Here is an 18459-nt window from a genome sequence, read left to right as displayed (position 1 = left end):
CTCTGTCACCAAATATGTTATTCAGTTCCAGACGTTCACGGCTGTGTGCAGCTGGAATGAGGGGGCGATCTGCGCTCTTTTTCTCGAAGGGCTGGATCATGCCATCGCCGATGAATTGGCCGCGTTAGATCTTCCCTGTGAGCTGGATAATCTGGGTGGAGGGCCGTCTCAATTGCCGTCATCAGCGCCTTCAGTCTGCTGCTTCGTGGCGCCACCGGGAGGCCACCGCCCCCGATGTCACAAGTTTTCCTTCAGCTGATGCTGAGCCTATGCAGCTGGGTTGTCTCAGGCTTTCACCTCAGCAGAAACAGGAGTGTTTCATCCAGGTATTATGCCTCTATTGTGGCAAGGCTGGCCATTTTGTCCTTCAGTGCCCATTAAAAGCCAAGGCCCACCAGTAGAACAGACAGTCCTGGTGGGCGCCTTCCCTTGCACAAACTCTCCAGCTTCACGCACTCAGCTGTCCTTTCGACTTTCCTTCCAGGGGAATTCTCATACTGGCAATGCCCTTCTAGATTCAGGAGCAGAGGGGAACTTCCTGGATTCTGCCTTGGCTTGCAGATGGAACATTCCTACCATCCTCCTCGCCGAGCCCATTACGGCTTGGTCGCTGGCGGGCAATCCTCTCACCACTATTACTCACGTTGCACCTCGTGTAAGCCTTTTGATTTCTGGTAACCACCATGAAGACATTGAACTGTTTATAATTGATTCCCCTAAGGCTCCTTTAATATTAGGTTACCCGTGGCTGCTACAGCATAACCCGCAGGTTATTTTAGCCTGGAGCCAGTCCTGTCATGTTTCATGTTTGGGTGCTGCATTTCCTCCTGTCTCTGTGTCTTGTGTTCCGCAGGAAGATCTTCTGGACCTGACTCGTGTCCTGGCGGAGTACTGCGATCTCCGTTCGGTCTTTAGCAAGTCCTGGGCCACCTCGCTCCCTCCGCATCGCCCCTATGGCTGTGCCATAGACCTTCTCCCGGACACTTCTCCGCCTAGAGGTCGACTGTATTCCCTTTCTGGTCCTGAAAGGGAGGCCATGGACAAGTATATACGTGAATCTCTGCATGTTGGGCTCATTCGTCATTTCTCCTCTCCCGCTGGTGTGGAGTTTTTCTTCGTTCAGAAGAAAGACGGCTCCCTGCGTCCCTGTATTGAACGACATTACTGTTAAGAACCGGTATTCCCTACCTTTAATGTCTTCTGCTTTTGAGTTATTGCAGGGAGCTCAGGTCTTCGCCAAATTAGAGCTCCGCAACGCCTACCATCTGGTGCGGATACGGGAGGGGGATGAGTGCAAGACGGCCTTTAACACCCGCTCGGGACACTATGAGTATTTGGTTCTCTCGTTCGGTCTTACCAATGCTCCTGCTGTCTTTCAAGGACTCGTAAATAACGTTCTTGGTGACATGATCAAACAATTTGTCTTTGTGTATTTGGATGATATTCAAATATTTTCTCCCTCTCTCCAATTACACACCCAGCACGTTAGACGGGTCCTCCAGCGTCTATTGGAGAACCAGTTGTTTGTCAAGGCAGAGTAGTGCGAATTCCACACCGAGTCTGTTATGTCCCTTGGTCACATCATTTCCTCTAGGGGGATCAAACCAGACTCTGCTAAGATAGAGTCCCGTAAGGCCCTGCAGCATTTCCTGGGGTTCGCCAATGTTTGTAGGTGGTACATCAGGAATTTTGGTCAGATCGCTGTACCGCTTACAACGTTAACCTCCACCAAGGTGTCCTTCAGGTGGAATCAAGATGCTCAGGTAGCCTTTGATTCTTTAAAGTCCCGTTTTATCTCTGCACCTGTGCTGTTGGTTCCAGATCCTGAGCTCCAAAAAATAGATTTTTGTTTTGACAGCTCGCCATGTGCTATTGTTTATGTGGATGTTCCCCGCCCCCCTCGTTACCTGCTTGTTAGCTCATCTTCTCTCACACCGGGTTCTTGTTCTGCTCATTATTTTCTCCCTATATTACTCCTCGTGTTTCTCTGTCCCTTGTCAGACTGTTGTGGTTTTGCCATTTGTCCTGACTGCCAAAATCTAGTTACTTTAGTTCTGTTCTGTCCTGTCCTGTCTTGTCTCGCTCAGACTCGAGTGCTTTGTAGCTGCCAGTTTGTTCTCCCGCACTTTGTCACCGCTGTTCTCATGCGGCTTTGTTGGCCACCATCACCCACTCACCGGGAGCTTGAAGACTATTTTTGAGCACAGACTGTCTGCTGAAGCTTCTCACTTCCACAGATTATTGCTTCAATAAAATCACTATTTGAATCCGCATTTGAATCCTGTCTGATCCCTGACAGGTGTGCTTTCAACTCGCTTTTTTTTTTTGGTCTGAAGCCAGAGACTATACGACATTCACGTTACATGATTTGACTGATTTTTACGTAGAAAGGGCGACAGTGCACCGCATTAAAAGAAATAAACATTCATGTTTTTATAACATGACTGTCAGAAATTAAACTAAAATGTGCAGTAATCTGAAGTGAACCGTTTCCAGGCAGTGTTTATCCATATAAAAGATATTGGTTGTTGCTCATTGTTGAGTTGTGTTCTGATAAGATCAAGATGCCAGCTGTTTTTTTTTTATTGTTTCCTCTATGTTAAACTATATAGTAATGATTGGCATCAGTTTAAATCCCTGATTCTGTTTCTGCCCAGTAGGGTGCAGTGTGGAAAATGGAGAAGAAAGCAGTAGCGAGGTTCAAAGTCCACAGGAGTTTGTTTACTATTTACTCTTACAACAAACTAGTTAATAAACAGAAAATAGCAAAAAATAAATTTTCTGATGTCTCTTTATGGTCTTGCCTTTTTTTAGAGTTATTATATAGTATGTATTCAAAGTACCTGCATCCTGGAGAACAATCCTGATCTCGGGGTGTTTGTGTGTCATCCATGATGAAGATGAACAGACAGAAGAGAGAGATCTCCAACACTTACTCTGACTGCAAATCACAAACTAATCATTCAGCTGAACGGATCCTGAGAGTCGGAGAGACAGGAGAACCACGGTGGCATTCACTCAAATACACAATGTTAGTAACACAAATGCTACAATGAATCAGAGACAAACAAGACGAACAAGCAACAAAACCACTGCATTTGCTTAAAAATAAAAATATCGAACACATCAAAAAACACACGTCAATCAGGAGAAATATGAATGCGTAAGTCACCTGTGGCATCGACTCACCTGCGCTTCCTCTGACAGTGACAGCACGTGCGTTCACCACTGCTGCCAGAATCTGGGGACAAAGTTTAAGTTTCACACCTCACTCATATCTGATCTGGAATAATGAGAATCTATTGTAGAAACACAAAACTCAGTGCCACATGGGTTTCTTGCCATTTCCTGTCACTTAGCAGATCTTTGTAAAACATTTGTAGGTAAACAGTGCCTTTCGTCCTCTAAATGTACAAATAAGAAGAAAATTTAACTTTAGTTTCAGATATATTTCTGTGCCTTATGTAATCTCTTATTGGTATAGTTTTGCAAATGATATTCCCTGGAAGAAAGTTTGGTCATCACCTCATTACAAATACTAACAAAATAAGAGAAATTGCATGTAAATTAATTCATAGATTTGACCCAGAAAAGTGCTTTCGTAAAAGACGTAAGAATGATATTAATACCAACTGTTCTTTCTGTTTAAAAAAAACCCTGAATCCTCTTTACATGTATTCTGGAATTGTCCATTATCAAAATAAAACAAGCCAACCAAACATATAAAAAAGTTACACTGCTCAATAGTCCAAAGTACAATCTATTGTGTTCACTCAGAAAACATTGCGCATGAGATGATTGTTGATTTGATGATTTACATGCGTTGGAGTGAAGTTCAGTGCGTATTAAATAATAGTTCAACATCCAAACACATCATATATATGGAAATATTATTCAATTCAATTCAAGTTTATTTGTATAGCGCTTTTCACAATACAAATCGTTGCAAAGCAGCTGTACAAAGGTTTAGGCTACTACAATATTTTTAGTAGCTTATTAGTGGTGAATACTGTATGTTAAGTCGATGTACATATGATATAAATGTTAAAATCAGTAACTGTGTAATCAAACAGATGATGAACACTAATTGCAATGGTTATGTGCTGTGATCAAACTTGTAGGAAAATGATGTAGTGCTGTACTGTATGTTGTTTCAAGGCTGGCATCATCTGCGGTCCTCTGAGGGGTCGGCATCATCTCTTCTTCTGAATCCAGACTGAATCTTGTGTAATTCCTAGTTACCACGGGATGGAAATCCTGTGGCAGAAACAGAGAAACAAATAGAGAAATAATTAGTGTAGCTGCTGTTCCAACTTCCAACCAAACAAAAATGATGTGTTTAGCCCTAGCTGAAGAATGTTGATCTGCATTTGATCAGATGTAACTGAAGTACAACGTTATGAGATACATTATGTGAATGCTTGACTAAAGAGATGAGTCTTTAATCTAGATTTAAACATAGAAAGTGTGTCTGAACCCCGAACGTTATCAGGAAGGCTATTCCAGAGTTTAGGAGCCAAATGTGAAAAGGCTCTCCCTCCTTTAGTGGACTTTGCTATCCTAGGTACTACTAAAAGTCCAGAGTTTTGCGACCTTAGGGAGCGTGAGGGATTGTAGCGTAGTAGGAGACTAGTTAGGTATGCAGGAGCTAAACCATTAAGGGCCTTATAGGTAAGAAGTAATATTTTGTAAGTGATACGGAACCTAATAGGTAGCCAGTGCAGAGACTGTAAAATTGGGGTAATATGATCATATTTTCTTGACCTGGTAAGGACTCTAGCAGCTGCATTTTGGACACCTGTAGCTATTTATTGAAGAAGCAGGACAACCAGCTAGTAGTGCATTACAATAGTCCAGTCTAGACGTCATGAATGCATGAACTAACTTTTCTGCATCAGAAACAGGTAACATGTTCCGTAGCTTAGCAATGTTTCTAAGATGGAAGAATGCTGTTTTAGTAACATGAGAAATATGATTTTCAAAAGACAGGTTGCTGTCTAATATAACACCCAGGTTTTTGACTGTAGATGAAATAACAGTGCATCCGTCTAGTCAGCACTGAATTATTGAGTGGATTCAAGATGAATAAGAGAGGTAGGCTAACTGAGCCCAATGCCGTTTCAGTGTCAGCACTGAATTTGTTTTGGCTTGATGTTTAGCTACACTTAGGCTTACTATGTATGATTTTTATTTTTTATTATTATTATTTTTAATATTGTTATATTTAAAGTATGGAGCGAGAGGAACTAAATAGCTTTCAGATATATATTTATGTTGGTAAAAATCTAGCTTTATTTACCAGCATTTTATATTAGGCTATTAATGAATGCAGCTAATAATAAAAAATACAACTTGGCACATACGCAACTTATCTCTCTCTCTCTCTCTGTGTGTGTGTGTGTGTGTGTGTGTGTCAAAAACACAATCTTCTATAGGGTGATATCAGGCAAATTGGGAAATCAGGTAAAATGGGCCATTTAAGGTTTGAGTGTCTTTTTAAAAGTTAACAGCCAATGGCTGCTAAGAATTTATAACTGTTGCTGTAACAGCACTTGACATTTATCAAATGATTATATTGGTCTGAGGTTGTTAAGGGGTGAGGGGAAATGCCTCATTTTGAGTCCGCACCAGAAAAAAAGCAAGTTTAGTGGCCTGACATATCCAATTTTACTTCTCAATAATAAATCAATAAAGGCTGTAGTACATTTATAGATACAAGACTGGCTTACTACACGTGATATTTTGTCAAGATCTCCCTTACTGTATGTACATTACACACATAGTTTATACCTACAACCTTTGGAACATAAAAGATAAAAAAACATCCTGTTAAGAGTGGATGTGGCCATTTGTAAGTTTTATGATTTTATGGTTCTGGCTTCTGGTCTCATCCTCATTCCAGCTATTTTAGCTGTACAAATTGTTGCACATTGTTGTTCTTCTCGTTATTTCCCTGTAACGGCTAATGAAGTCTTGCCCATATGCTTACTTTTGCATCAAAGAATAAGGTACTGTAAATAGCAACATATTTTAATGAACATAATTGTGTACTATACTATATATATATAGCATATTTCCATATGAATGCACGACTAATTCGTTGTTTTGTCGCAAGTGAAAAACAATATTAGCCTTCTAGTTGTAAAAAGAGCCTCATATAAGCCTAATATTTCATCCTATGGAGTCCATTCATTCGCATTCGGAGATGGACATTTCTTGACTGGCAAGACGGCTGCGAGCGGAAACTCAAACAGTGAAAGTGAGTTGTTCAAAAACTTTCTTTTTAGTAAACTCTGTGTACACAAACAATGTTCTCAATGCTGGAGTTCATGTGTAGAGACCCAGACGATACTTCCAGCAAAGTTTCATGGTGTGTCGAGCCTTCTTAGTGTTGTAAAATATAGATTTTGATGCGCTCAAAGTTATGCCCCTAGTTCTCCCATTCACCGGCCATTGACCACAAAACGAAATCACAGTCAATCTCAAAAACGGCTCGTTTGTCGTAATTATGCTTTTAGATATAAGTTTGTCTCGTTTACAGTAAAAAAAAAAAAAAAACAGCCCAAGTTGCATTTTGGCAATAGTTATCCTTTAAGAATCATTAAGCAACAGGGGTGGATATTGAAATCGGTATTTGAATCGATCTGTCCACCCCTACTAAACAATTCAGGAACCAAGGACATGACAGTAACAAAAACAGAAACTGGCCACAGAATATAGGCTCAGATTGAAGTAATAATTTTATAATGGTTTTCTTTTTGTTCCCCTCCTTTTTCTCACTAACTCCTAATCAACGCTCCACACTCCTGTCCAGTTGGTGGCGGTAAATGCACCAATCAGCTGGTTTGCCAACCGCCATAAAACAGTCAAAGAAGAAGAACTTCCGGGCTCCAGCGGGAAGTTGGTGTTGTTTCTCCGGCTTCACTGTGTTCACTTTCACGTGTTTCCATCTCTGCTTCAGATCTAACATCATGACACATTTAGACGGAATCGTGTAAGTAAACCTCGTCAATATTTAACGTTTAGTATCATCGCTTCAGGGAATCCTGCTGTTTATTAGTTTGGTGGCTGTAAGTTACTCTTGTGTTAGTCAGAAACAGCTGAACACGTGAAGCAACAATGTTTCAGATAGAAAGAAATGTACAAAAGTGATTTTATGTCTGTAAAAAGCACATTAAATGTAAGTAAAGTGTCTACTTCTAAGGTTTCAAATGTCTAAATTTGGTTGAAATAATGTCACATTGTCATTCAGTGGAACAGTATTTATGTGTAAAAACTTGCACATGTTAGAAAATATATAAAAGAATATGCGACCATATTACGTTTTAAGTGCTTTATATAAGTAAAATATTCTTGTGGACAAGTGGGCAAAACCTAAGATAGTGACAAATTTACAAAATGTAGAATTACAACTAATTAGTATTTGGGGTGAAAGTAATTCATCTTTTAATATGTCATAAATTGATTTTTGTTGTAACTATGTAGGGAAAAATGTATGACATGTATTTTTGCTCAGAAAAATAAAAATGCAATTAAATTAAAACAGAAAGCTTATTTGGGAAAAAAAACCCATCAGTTTAAAGCACTATTAGACTTATTGTTTTTATGCTTAAACCCGTTTATCTGTGTTTATACACAGGCTTGATTGTATTTGAGGCCAGTGTCCACACACATATAATAAAACACCTTTAAAAGGCCTATAAATCAGTCCAGTCATGTTTCTGGGAGTTGAGGGTTTTGTTTTAGGACATTTAGGAGGTTAGATTAGGACATAAGAATATAATGAAAGAACTTGAAGGAAAAACAAATGAAGCCAATGAGAGATGGGCTCACTGATATAGTGAAATAAACATGTTTGTGTTTCTACTTTGACAGAAATCATTTAAAATTGTGAAAATGCATCAACGTTAACAGATCAGTTGAAAAACAACAGAAGTCAATGTAAATGTAATGTCGCGTGTGCTGTGTTGGTGAGTGATTGTCTATGTGTTGTTCCTCCAGGAAACCCAAGACGAAGCGCTCCAAACGCTTCCTGGAGAGCCGAGAGCCCAAGCTGATCGAGGGCCTGAAGAACAGCATGATCATCAAAGGAGGAAACACCAGCCAGACGGTCTCTCAGGCGCTGAAGGACGTGGTGAGATGCCTCTCTGTCATCATGAGATTATTCACTGCTCCATTATGGCAGAAATCATAATCACCACTATTTTGGTCAATATTGTAATCATGATTATTTAACACGATTATGTCTGGGTCCAAAACTTTATATTAGTGATTCATTTAAAGATAGCAATACAGCAGAAAAACAAACAAAAAAAGAAATGCTTTTATGCAAGTCTAAAGTAGTCTAACAATACTGCAGAAATTGAATATAATTATTTGAATGTAAAATAAAACGGTGTCTTCAATGTAATAGTTAAACATGCTTTGTTTCTTATTAAAACTACAAAAGTCCTTCATTCAAGAGCAGAGAGTGATTTTTCTGTTTGTTTTATTCATATTAAGCACAGAGACGGCAGGAGGAAGATTATTTGTTGCTGATTTAAGAGCCACTAATATACTGTTACACAGGTTTTCATTTTCAACTGTTTATGATCATTTAAGACAGAACTGACAAGGGTTTACATCAATAATCACCAAACGCCTCGTTCTGAAATATTGTTGTGTGTATTTGAGCGTTTAGGTGTACCTTGAGCTAAAAGTTAACTTTACATGTCTGTATTCTGCTCCGTCTCTGTTTTCTCACACACTATTAAAAAAACAACATCAAAGATACATTAATGAATCAAGCACGTCTTGTTTTATGAAAGTCACGTTACATGATTTTGCTGATGTGAAATTAGGCTTTTATGGAGGAGTGAAAGCGCACCACTGGAAAGAGGGTGGAATGAAGCACAATAATCGCCATCTCCATTACTGTATTTTCATGATCGTTTGAAGCAGAAATCGAAATTGAAACTGAATTTCGATTAATTGCACAGCCCTAATATGAGTGTTTCTTCCTCTGTGTGTGGTTCTCAGTACGCGCTGAAGAAGCCCAACGCTGTGCTCTACAAGAGGTAAGTGTGCAGCACAGGATCAGTTTGAGTTTGAGTGTGTTGTGAGTGTAATGTGTGATTGTTTGTCGTCAGGAAGAACATGGTGCGGCCGTTTGAGGACTCCACGGCTCTGGTGAGCTCTTCATTCATCACTGTCAGCGTAACATCATCACATCCTCAGACACTAACGTTCATGTCTTTGTTTCCTCCAGGAATTCTTCTCTAAGAAAACAGACTGTTCTTTGTTTCTGTTCGGCTCTCACAACAAGAAGAGGCCCAACAATCTCATATTTGGTGCGTGAGTTCAGTTAAAGCTGAAATATCAGTGTTCTAATGTGGGATGCACCCAAATGAACCTTGGCCGAAGCCAAATAAAATTACACAATTACCGAACACGTTTTTTTTATGTTTTCACCCCATGTATTTTGCCAATTTTTTTCACCATTGCATAAATTAAATGGCTAATATTTGCTTTTTACAGTTTTGTTTTGCTTTTCAAAGAAAAAAGTCAATCACAAAACAAGAATTTAAAAATATTTTCTTAACACTGAATATTTTTAACATTTTTAACATTCTAGTAGATGTTATATCCTATAAACAAACCACAACTTAACTTAAAATTAGTAAGTTAGTAAAATAATATTGTTTGGCCATTTTTAAGACCCTCTTCTTGAATCAGGCATGTGTTTTTAATGTACAAATAAATGCAGCCTTGATGAGCAAAGGACAATGTAAGAATAAATGTATTAATAGAGCTGTTGGAATGATTGTTAGCATTATTTTTGTCTTTTTCATTTTCATTTGACAGAACAGCAGTAAAATGCCAATACTAACATTTCTGAATGTTGTCTTTTATTTAGTGGTAAACCCACAAGAAGAGCTCAGTCCTAGTGTTTGCTGGCAGCAGCAGATTTGTGAATGATTGTCATCTTTGGTCTTTGAACCCTGGCTAAGGAGCTGCTGTCAGAATAAACACAATTGGTGTCTGGTGTATTAGACAACAGAACGTTCTGGAGTTGATCGACTAATGGATGATTTCAGTCATCATACAGTAACCTTTCTCTCCTCATGAAGACATGCGATGCGACACTAAACAGTCTGTCGCTGTCGCTGCTGGGAATGATTTTTGCCTCTTTCTCGGACAGTTTTAAATGCTTCATGTTTGCTGCATTAGTGCTCACCTCTATTTGACCACGTCACCTCATTGTTCGCTATCTTTTATTTGGTCTTTTCCCTTATTTTCAGTGATAATTTCGGTTGCCGAACATTGGGTGCATCCCTAGTTCTTGGTTAAACGAAGTGTGTGTGTTGATGTTTGTCTGTTTGGGTCACAGGACGCATGTTTGATTTCCACGTGCTGGACATGTTCGAGCTGGGCATCGAGAAGTTCGTGTCTCTGAGGGATGTGAAGGTACGTCTGCAGTGATGATTCATGGGTGTTATTGTCTGTGTGTGACGCGTCTAAACTGAGCTTCTGTGTGTTTGTGTAGAAGGACAAGTGTGCAGAGGGCTCCAAACCGCTGCTGGTGTTCGCCGGGGAGCTGTTCGAGACGGACCGTGAGCATCAGCGCTTGAGGAACCTGCTGACAGGTGATTTATTTCACAAACACACATCTGACTTCAGACATCAGTGATCAAGTCATTACCTCAACACATTGTGCAGATGTTTGAGACATTGGTCAGGTTTTGTCCTTCATTTCTTACTCATCTCATTTCAAGCCTCGGTTGCTCTTTCCAAACATCATTTTAGAGATAGGAGCAGAGGACTGAGCCAGTGACACATAACGTTATTAGACAGAGACGTTTCTATGTGTGTGTTTTGGAAAAAGAGAAAGAAATGCAAAATGCTTTCCGTAGATGATAAAAGGTTATTCTTTTTTGTCATTTTTATTCTGTTGTTGGTCATATTTTTTTGCTTACTGTCTTTTTGTGTTTTGTGTTTTTATTTTTATCAAACATAAAATTTAAAACCCTATTAATGTTATTTTTTTTATTTATTTTTTTTATTAGTTCATTATGTCTGTGGTAGCTGGCATGGTGCTAAATTATAAACAAACTATTTTTAAAGAAGTCAATTTTAAAAGTTTTGTTTCATTTAAGATAAACTCAAACTTGAATATTATTACCTGAAAACCGGAATATATTATATACATACAGTAATATTGTATACATATACATAATATTACATAAACTGTAATATTGTCGAATATTATTAGAGTTTAAAATAATGATTTTCTATTTTAATATATTTTAAAATATAATTTTATTTCTGTGATGCAAAGCTGAATTTTCACCAGCCATTACTCCAGTCTTCATTATTACACAATCCTTCTGAAATCAGTTTAATATGTTGATTTATTACTTTTATTATCAATAATAAAGTCTTTGCTGTCACTTTTATTAATTTAAGACATCCTTGCTAAATAAAAGTATTCAAAAAGAAAGAATGAAAATGTACTGACCACAAACTTTTAAGTGGTAGATTATATTGTTACAAAAGTTAAAAAAAAAAAATTTTTTTAATTCATCAAAGAATCCTGAAAAACATGTCACAGGTTCCAACAAAATATTAAGCAGCTCAACTGTTTCCAACGTTGATAATAAATCAGCAAATTAGAACCATATTAGCTCATGTGAGACTGAAGACTGGAGTAATGATGCTGACAATTCAGCTTTACATCAAAAATATATTCGCATAGATAATGGTTTTTTTACATTGAAATAATATTTAAGAATAATACTGTTTTGTTTTTCATTTCTAATGAAATAAATGCAGCTTTGAGCAAAAGAATCTTCCTTTAAAAAAAAGTTAAAATCTAACTGATCCTAAACTTTTGAACAGCAGTGTGAAAATAATTAACATACATGGCAAAGACAAAAGGGGTTTTAAAGCACAAAAACAAAGATTAAAAATATATATATATATATATTTTTGTGAGGGGGAAAATTTGTACATTTTACAGTACATTATCACAATTTACAGAAGTAATGTCATTGTATAATATGACATATTTAGATCAAGAATCATTAGATGACATTGAAAGACTGTTTAAAGATCACAATGCAGCCCTAAAAATCTATCTTTGCCACTGTCCTTCAAACCACTAGATGTTACCTTGTTTTTAACGACATTTTTAATAATAAAATAATCATATTTAATATTATCACTTTTCTTTTTGCATATTTTAATAAATAAAAGTCAGAATAAGCAGGCTATGTTTTGTTTTTATGATATGTATTTTTATGCCGTTTGAGAAGCACCACTTAAAGAGTGAGCTGATGTAAATGATCAGACCCTGGAGCGTAGAGCAGCATCACGTGAGCCTCGTCTGTAACTCCTCGTCTGCTCTGTCTCTCTGTGTGTCAGATTTCTTCTGTGGGCCGCGAGTACCAGCGGTGCGTCTGGCCGGACTGGAGCACGTGCTTCACTTCACGGCGCTGGAGGGCAAGATCTACATGCGCAGCTACAAGTAAAACACACCATACGTCAGATCGCCACAGATCAGGACCACAGACGCTCACCTGACGCTCTGCTTGTGTTCACAGAGTGCTGCTGAAGAAGTCCGGCTGTCGCACGCCCCGCATCGAGCTGGAGGAGATGGGCCCTTCCTTTGACTTCGTCATGAGGAGAAACCACATGGCCTCAGACGACCTCTACAAGACCGCTCACAGACAGCCCAGAGGAGTCAAGGTACCACACACACACACACACCTGTGTGAGCCCTGTACCTCATACTAAATTGTTTCAGAAATAAAACTCTAACATTAAGGCATTAACCTGAGTAGACACAAATACAGTTTTCAAAGGATAATATTACCACTACACCAGCGGTGAAAGAGAGAAGATGGTAAATGAAAAACCTCAATCTTATAAGAGTTCAAGCTATTGGAGAGGCTCTTGGACTCCAAAAAACCACGCCGTCTTTGTGTTGTATTTCATTTGAAGAACTAAAACTATTTAGGAATGAAATGAAGTACATAACTGAGGATAATCAGGCTGGAGGCAAATACGGTTGTCACAACTTTATATATCCATTGTTTTTTGACAAAATGAAAAATGTACCATTTTCTAATTCTCCTGCTTTCAGTATTAAATAAAACAGAGGTATGAGCATGACGTTCAAGCTCCATCGCCTCACAGAGCTGTTTATCTGTCAGGCTAATGATATTATTGGTCTAAATCCCTAAACTGAGAACTTCAGATCAAGATCAGACATTATCTGGACACTCCGGAGTGTTCTCCACTAGTAGAAACACACAAAACATCCTCATATGTCAGAGCTGATCTGTGCTTCTGTTTCACCTGCAGCCCAAGAAGAAGAAGAACATTTCCCATGATACCTTCGGCACCAGATTCGGCCGCATACACATGCAGAAGCAGAACCTGGACAAACTCCAGACGCGCAAGATGAAGGGCCTGAAGAAGAGGAGAGGAGAGCAGACGGCAGAGACACCAGAGGCCAAAACACCACGAACAGACGAGTGACACCAGAGACACACATGAACCAATCAGAGATGAACATCCTCAAACAGCAGAGCCGGACGGACCACTCCAAACGTGTTTTCAGACACTCTTCTACTCGACGTGTGTCTGATGATGTGGCCAATCCTCCAGCAGCACAGAAACAGGAACAGGAAACTGCAGATGTGTGTTCAGACCGTGACGCTGCTTTCATCTTCTGCTTGATGAACTCATGACTCAAACCCAAATCAATTTAACAATTAAACATTATTTTTTTTGCAAATGTAATGTTCTGACCTGATGAAATCTCATCTAGGCTTTATTATAAAATAAAAAAATGCCCAAAAAAGTTAAAACTCTGTATTTAATTCATCTTCAATCTTGATATCTTTTTTTTTTAACTCGCACACATTTTTCAGTCTCTAGCAGCTCTTTGAAGCTCAGTGTGAGAACTCTGCTGTTATAGATATATCTACAGTTGTCTATTCTGATTATTAAGCATTATTATTACTGTGAGCTGCCCCCATAAAACAAATGAGGCTTAATCAAAGTGAGCAATAAACAAATCAGGCTTTGATTGCAATATGATTATTTATAAACGTCTTTTTTTTTTTAGATAAACGAATGAAAAACGTTATTTTAACTTGCATTTCTCTTATTAATATTTACCACAGGCATCCTTAAAAATAATTTCTGATTTACAAAATTCTGAAGTTAAATTTTTCTCATAAAAAGTATTAACATCAGAATATTCTTGGGCTATTAGTCTAAAAACTATTTAGTTATTAGTATAAAACTCAAAATGACTTTGGTTTTTTACTTCAGAATTTTATTTTACAAATTAAAGAATGGTTGAAACAGCAGTGACTAATTCAAATGAAAAATATAAATGTCAATATCATCATAAAACACTTAAAACCACGTAGTAATAATACATGTTGTTGCAAATTGTGTGTTTAAAGTTAAACTTGGACCTTGGAGTCACTTTTTAAAATGTCAACCACTAATTTTAACATCAATTATATCATTAATGTCCAGGACACTTTATTAACTAGGCTACTGATTTTGACTGGATGACCTTGTGCTTATGCTTTACCCCTGAAAAGTAGTAGAAATGATAGATAGATCTGAGTATCCATAGTTTATATTGGTCTTCCTGATGGCTATAACGTGCGCAGTATTGCTGAACAGGTGAATTGTTAATGCTTGAATCAATGAGATTGCTTTGCTTGAGTGTATCTGTCATGCTCTAAGACTCATCTTTATCGTGACTCATATGTCAAGTACTTGATTGTTCGTTAATAAGCAGGGATTCTGCTGTTGATCTAGGACACGCTTCAGTTTGTATTCTGTATTAGCCTATGCTCATGTATTTACTGTAGATTTTATTATTAAGCAAAGCAAACTTTTTGCTGAAATATTCATGTCAGGCGCAGTTTATCTGTCCATCAGATGTTCATCAAAGTTGCGTTCAGTCGACTTGTGTTTCAGAATCAAACAATTGCTGTTTGAGATCAAGAGAAAATTAATTCATGAACAGGAGAAAACAACTTCCTGAATAAATCAGTGCCTTGAAAGAGTGTTTAATGACTCATAAACGTATTAAGACTTATTTGCACCACTGGTATAACAGTGTCATGTGCAGAAATCTGAATCACTGCATTGTGAAGTGAGAACCAGCACGTTTGGAATAAATTCATCTTTAAGATGTTTTAACGTTAAAGTCAATGATAACGCTTCCTCCTGGGGAAAAGTCCATCTCCTGTTGTCTCTCACAAAAAAGCCAGTCACATGTGGACCCTGGACCACAAAACCACTTATAAGTGTCAATTTTTGGAAATTGAGATTTACACATCATCTGAAAGATGAATAAATAGCCCTAGGTTTTCCATTGATGTATGGTTTGTTAGGATAGGGCAGTGTTTGACTGAGATACAACTGTTTGAAAATCTGCAATCTGAGGGTGCAAAAAAAATTTGGGGGGGTAGAAAATTGCCTTTAAAGTTGTCCAAATAAAGCAATGCATTATTACATATTACTAATCAAAAATTAAGTTTTGATATATTTACAGCAGGAAATTTACAAAATATCTTCATGGAACAGAATCTTAAAATACAATAGTCAACATTTGAAATTGATAAACCTTTCATTAAAGTTGTCCTAAAACCAAAGCAATGCCTATTCTTGTCTTAGGACAACTCTGAATCACTTTTTGATCCACTTCAAATGTGGACTACTATAAAACCTGTGCTACTTCAGCCACATATTTGTTTAGAGCTGTTTTGGCTTGTAAACGGTGCTTGATCTGTGCAGGTTTCTCTCCTGATTCAGACCAAACCACTTTTTCAGAGAGCAAGCGCTATTATGGATTATGGACTTGGATTTTAGTTAAAAATGTCTTAATGATGGATTTGTTTCAACTGATGGACTGGAGAGATGTGGATTATTGTGATGTTTTTATCAGCTGTTTGGACTCTCATTCTGATGGCACCCATTCACTACAGAGGATGCACTGGTGATACACATTTATTCAAATCTGATGAAGAAACAAACTCATCCTAATCTTGGATGAACGGAGAGTGAGCAGGGAGCTCATTTTCATTTTTGGGTTAACTATCATTTTACTAAACGGTGTGTGTGTGTGTGTGTGTGTGTGTGTGTGTGTGTGTGTGTGTGTGTGTGTGTGTGTGTGTGTGCGCGCGTGCGTGTGCAGTGTTTGAACAGCAGAGAGCGCGCGCGTGCAGCGGCTGTCAGTCAGTGACGTAGGCTGATTGAGTCCAGCTGCTGGAGTCTCTGTGTGCAACACTTTAAGTCTGTGAGTCTGCAGATACACTCCTGTTGTGCTGGAGCTGATGTCGATGGCCATGCGTTCCATGCGTGCTTTTACTCATCGGGGTGATTCACAGGATGAGTCCAGTTGCAGCTGCGGGATCCCAGTGTGGCCAGATGCGATCCTCAGAAGTTGTCCTCCAGCAGGAGCTTCATCTGATCCAGACTCGGGAGGTGGGTCTGTAGCCCCGCCCCTGCAGCCCGATCTATATTTATAGGTTATTGCAACAGCAGCAGCAGTCAGTCAGTCAGTAGTGTAAGATCCTCAGCTTACTGCCTCCGCATTCACACCAGTGGACATCCAGACCGGACCAGCATGACCGAGACTCAGTCCGAACCCACTCAAGACACCGCGGAGGCGGCAGCGCCTCTGAACGTGGAGAACGAGCCGGAGCCGGAGGCGAAGCAGGAGAACGGCGACTACAAAGCCTCCGCGAGCGAGGAGAAAGCGCCGCAGGAGTTCGAGCCCCCGGAGGGCGGATGGGGGTGGGTGGTGATGCTGGCCTCGATGTGGTGTAACGGCTCGGTGTTCGGCATCCAGAACGCGTTCGGCATTATGTTCGTGGCTCTGCTCGAAAAGTTCGGCTCCAACGACGACGACGACCTCCGCTTCAGAACAGGTAACTTAACGCAGGCACTTCCGTGCGCGCCGGTGATCGGTAGTCGCGGGAGCGCTCCACGTGTGATTGACTGAGAGAGAGTGAGGGGCTCGTGCACGCAGCGCGCGTCACCTCGAGAAGGGAAACATTACACCGCTTCGCCTACTTTCGAAACACAAAGTCATAAAGAAAAGCGCGGTGCTTTGGTGTCAGGAAATCGGATCATATATCTAGCTCTTTGCCACAGTTTCTATCCAGTAAATGTTTGTCAGAGTGGATTGGTTTATTAAAGTCAGGTCAGTTTCTATTTAGACACAATCATGCAAAATAATCGAGATTAGGAAGACAAAGCGTGTTGTGATAAACGTAAATGCGGAGATCTGTGAAAGACAAAACAACCCGTGGGTGGTCAAATAAAACCTCTCCAGTAGAAATAAAACCCGCGTTGACTTGACTTTGTTGTGAGAAAACACTTCTCGTGTGTGTGAGTTACTGTATCGGATTTGAGCAGCCATTCAAAAGCACTGCCAGAGAAACTCCACTATGTGACAACTAGCCCCGGTCCGACAGCGTGTCTTAAAGCAGTACTGCCAATGCCATATGCTGAATGCATTTATAAAGCACCATATACTGAGCTGAGATGTGTTAGTAGTTGTTGTGTTATTGTTACTGAGGTGAATGTAGTGAAATGAGTCAGTTCTGCTTTTAAAATGAAGTGTTTTGTTTGATCACACCAGAGGACGATGAGGTGCAGGTCTCAGTTTCTCAGTCACATCACATTAGTGTGTTTCTGTCAGTGATTCATTCACCTCTAGATCACTCCTTTACTCCGGTTTCTAGCTGAAATGAACACATTTCCACTAAACATTGACTGTAGTCGGCTGGTCCTCATATACTCCACACACAGCTGCTGGTGCAGAGGGATGTTATCTTGTGTTTACAGCAGTTCTGTTCCATCAAAGGCTTTAAGATCATTCTCTGTGAACGTCGGTTTATTTGAGATGTTCCGACCGAACAGATCATCTACATCTGAACACTCAAACAGCTCAGAACAAACCAATGACGAGATGAAGATCTAATGCTGCATTTGACTGGCGTTTCTTTAGGTCTTCAAACTGTATCAGAAAGACGAAAACGTAAATAAGAGCAGAAAGTCTTGAAATAGTCACAGCATTAAATGTTGCATTCAGTGAAAAAAATAAATATCCTCTGCAGTATATTTGTCTTGTTTTTCTATATAAGTGTGCAAATGTTCTTAAATCAAGATGCATTTAATTGAAATGCAAAATGAAGATATAAAGTGTTGTTTTCTGAGAAATTGATCAAAATGAAATGAGTTTATGGTTAAAACAAGAGCAAATCACTGTCATTGGGTATGAAAATGTGTTTTACTTGGGCATAAACCCACGTAATTTTGATCAGTTTTACAGACAACAAGTAATTTGATATAATTTTGTTTCTTTAGTGCATGTATCTTGATTTAAGAATCTTTAGACATTTGCACTTAAAAAATAAGAGAACAATCCTGAGGAAG

The 18459-nt window shown here is 39.0% G+C and overlaps 2 protein-coding genes across 2 annotated transcripts in view; both read left to right on the top strand.

Annotated features, from left to right (window-relative positions):
• Window positions 1–6887: 6887 nt before the first annotated feature.
• Window positions 6888–13867, top strand: rpf2 (ribosome production factor 2 homolog). Its single transcript, XM_073853054.1, has 10 exons — window positions 6888–6994; window positions 8002–8134; window positions 9019–9056; window positions 9129–9168; window positions 9248–9329; window positions 10370–10446; window positions 10526–10625; window positions 12403–12505; window positions 12582–12726; window positions 13345–13867. Exons 1-10 carry the CDS (start codon window positions 6972–6974, stop codon window positions 13519–13521), a joined length of 918 nt encoding a protein of 305 aa, XP_073709155.1. The 5' UTR covers window positions 6888–6971; the 3' UTR covers window positions 13522–13867.
• Window positions 13868–16371: 2504 nt separating this feature from the next.
• Window positions 16372–18459, top strand: part of slc16a10 (solute carrier family 16 member 10) — a 32201-nt gene continuing 30113 nt past the window's right edge. Inside the window, exon 1 of the mRNA XM_073853052.1 lies at window positions 16372–16946. Within this exon, the coding sequence (XP_073709153.1) occupies window positions 16643–16946 (304 nt within the window). The 5' untranslated portion in view covers window positions 16372–16642. The remainder of the gene's footprint in view (window positions 16947–18459) is intronic.

Source organism: Garra rufa, chromosome 13, assembly GCF_049309525.1.
Source record: "Garra rufa chromosome 13, GarRuf1.0, whole genome shotgun sequence".
NCBI classification, from domain to species: Eukaryota; Metazoa; Chordata; class Actinopteri; order Cypriniformes; family Cyprinidae; genus Garra; species Garra rufa.
This window is presented reverse-complemented; position numbering and strand designations above follow the sequence as displayed.